The sequence below is a fragment of the Telmatherina bonti genome (genome assembly GCF_933228915.1).
Source record: "Telmatherina bonti genome assembly, chromosome: 3".
Taxonomy (NCBI): domain Eukaryota; kingdom Metazoa; phylum Chordata; class Actinopteri; order Atheriniformes; family Telmatherinidae; genus Telmatherina; species Telmatherina bonti.
Genome location: NC_136621.1, coordinates 11,113,500 through 11,116,617, shown reverse-complemented (window position 1 = coordinate 11,116,617; position 3,118 = coordinate 11,113,500). Strand labels below are relative to the sequence as shown.

Below are 3,118 nucleotides of genomic sequence, written 5' to 3'. Positions count from 1 at the left end.
TCCACGGAGCCCAGTCATTACCGGGCACCGTGCCGTGATTCTCTCCCGCCTCCCTCCTCTCATTCCTCATTCACTCTTTCCCGCTCCCCCCCTTTCCATCCAATGTGCGTCGAAATGTCTCCTCCTCTCACAGTCTGAGCGCACGTCTCCAACCAGCTTTTACGCGCGTATGCGCTCTGTAAGAGAATCCCCTACGGTCGGCCCCTCCCCTTTCCGTTTCTTTCCGCCCTCACTCATTCATGACCCCGGTCAGTGACGTAGGAGAATCCACGGTGCCCACTGCCGTAGGCAATAACGGCATGCTTGAGTATAAAAGGACCACTGGTGGCCCTCACCAAGCACACTCTCAGTCGCTCCGACTCGGGAACCAGGGCATCAGCGGAGATAGCAAGGTTTAACTCCCCTCTTAGGCTAACTCGCTTTGGGCTTTGGTTCAGGATGGACAACTCTTCTATTTCTCGGAGCCGACGATGCTCCTTCATGCGCACTTGCAAAAGTAAGTTTCTGACTGTCTTCTTTTGTGGATACATCATGGACCCCAAAGATGATTGATAGGCTTTTTGGTTTGTTTTAGAAATCGTTGCAGGATTTTTAAGTTTCTCACTGAAGAGCTTTCTGCGTAATTGTACACCAAGAGTTGAAAGTGGATACATGGTTGGATGGATGATACAAGATGGAAAGGAAACTTTGGGATTCTTTTATCATACGCTTTAATTAGATTAATAGTGACCTAAAGAAACGGACTGCATGTTAGGTGGAATGAAGGAGAAGCTTTTTAACTAAGTCTAAGAAATCATAGCTGAGTTTTGACTGAACTGTTTGTGATGCTGTTGTGCGTAATGGTCGGCACAACTGCCATGCTGAGGCGTAAACTTTATTCACTGTACTGAGACAAAGTTGTTTTTTAAATCCTGCCAGGTTTGATGATATAGCATATATAAAAGATGCTTATTGAATGAAATATGATTTAAGTACAAAATGTGTGCAAATGTTCACCGATTTGGGCTCTGCGGTTGTAGTACGTGGTAATCGAGGGTTTCAGCACGTCGGACAGTTCCGACTCACCTCCTCCTCTCTCCCATCGCTCTCCTCCAGACGGTCTCTCCCTCTGGCTGGTGGTGTGGCTGGTCCTCGGCAAGCCAAGTCCGGCGTCAGCGTGTCCGCAGCACTGCGTGTGCTACCCGACGCCCATGACTGTGAGCTGCCAGGCGCAGAACTTCACCGCCGTCCCCGTCGGAGTACCGTATGAGTCGCAGCGCGTGTTTCTCCAGAACAACCGGATCACGGAGCTTAGAGTTGGCTCTTTTGGCTTCGGAACTCAGGTAAGACAGAATGAAGAAACCAGCATTTACAGTGTAGAAACAAAATGAAAAAAAAAAAAGTTATGTTTCCATCAATGTTTTTTATTTATTTATTTATTTTTTTTTTAAAAGACAGAAAAAAGTATAAATAATCTAAACTTTCGTGATTTCCAGGTTCTGTGGCTGTTCTCCAACAACATCACATGGATTGAGGCAGGTGCTTTCAGTGAGCTGAGGGACTTGGAGGAGTTGGACCTGGGGGACAATCATAACCTCCACAGGCTGGAAGGAGGAGCTTTCCGCGGCCTTGAGAAGCTCCAGAGCCTCCACATGCACCGCTGCCGGCTCACTGCCCTGCCCCATGACATCTTCCACAAGCTTTACAGCCTGCAGTTCCTCTACCTGCAGGTAGGGGCGCCGAGAAGCCGTGGAAATGCATGACTGATACACATCCAGCCACCCACACCAGATCCTTCACACACAGAATCACATACACTACCAGTCAAAAGTTTGGACACACGTTGCTATTTGATTTAATTGGTCCAAACCTTACTGGTCGTGTATCCAGTTACAAATGTTAGAAATGAAAAACACTCTTTAATCCTAAACTCTGTTTTTCTTTTCCAGGAGAACAATCTCCACTTCCTGCAGGATGACATCTTTTCTGACCTCATCAACCTGAGCCAGCTGTTCCTGCATGGCAACCGTATCCGCACCCTCTCAGAGAATGTGTTCCGTGGTTTGGTCAACCTCGATCGTCTACTCCTCCATGACAACCGCATCCGGCAGGTGAACCGCCGCGCCTTCCGCGACCTCGGCCGCCTGACCATGCTCTTCCTCTTCAACAACTCCCTGGCTGAGCTGCCCAGCCAGACCCTGAGGGACACCCAGGGGATTGAATTCCTCCGGCTCAACGCCAACCCTTGGTCCTGTGGTTGTGAGGCCCGCGCCCTGTGGGAGTGGTTCCGTGAAGCCCGTGTCTCGTCATCTGAGGTGATCTGTGCCTCCCCTTCCACTCGCCGTGGCCAGGACCTCCGCTTCCTTCGTGAGATGGACTTTGCTCTCTGCCCCCTGCCCGATCCAGGCTCCATTGGTGGTTCCACCACTACTACCTTCAGTACCAAAACCCGCTGGTGGTTCCACAAAAACAAGCCCCAATCCTCCACGAAAGGTGTGTTTGAAAAGGCCTCAGAGACTGTCAAAGCTGGTTTGTATGGGAAAGGCCCATCCACAACCACTTCAGTAGTCAAGTACGAACTGGGGGAGGAAGAGTTGGCACTGCCCAAACTCGACCCAGAAGAGTACTGGGCAAACTATGGCAATGAGGACTCGGGTGTCACCGTGCGGTGCTTTGAGCTTGAATGTCCACCTGAGTTTGATTTGCCGCCATCTTCCTCCTCTCCTAGATGCTCAACGCCTTCGTTCCTCACACTAGTAGCCCTTTCGGTTTTCACCCTTTGCCTCCATAAACTATTCGGCTGAATTGGACTCTTATTGCCACACCCTTTCCCTTCCAGCCTGTTTTAGAGGCTGGGGGATCCCTGTTAGACTCTCTATACCCCCTTTGCCCACTTTGCTGTAAGCACATCCTCAAGGAACAGCATGGGAGATAGGGGGACGGCTAGATTCTGAATCTACCATTTACAGGGCTTAACATATTTCAGGGCTGCTTAAAGTTCTTCAGCTAAGTTATTATATATCTACGATACTCTACAGGTATGGCTTTCTGTGTCTTACCTGTATGATGTCATGTTACGATTCCCTGCAATCAGGGCTATGAGGGCTGAGTCCATCTCAAATATGAGCGCAGTTTGATA

At 49.6% G+C, this 3,118-nt stretch overlaps 1 protein-coding gene across 1 annotated transcript; it reads left to right on the top strand.

Annotated features, from left to right (window-relative positions):
• Positions 1–344: 344 nt before the first annotated feature.
• On the top strand, positions 345–2,783 carry rtn4rl2a (reticulon 4 receptor-like 2 a; the record flags this gene model as incomplete). The annotated part of the gene is made up of 4 exons (XM_079262235.1): positions 345–496; positions 1,096–1,322; positions 1,476–1,709; positions 1,929–2,783. Exons 1-4 carry the CDS (start codon positions 439–441, stop codon positions 2,781–2,783), a joined length of 1,374 nt encoding a protein of 457 aa, XP_079118361.1. The 5' UTR covers positions 345–438.
• Between the last annotated feature and the right edge of the window lie 335 nt (positions 2,784–3,118).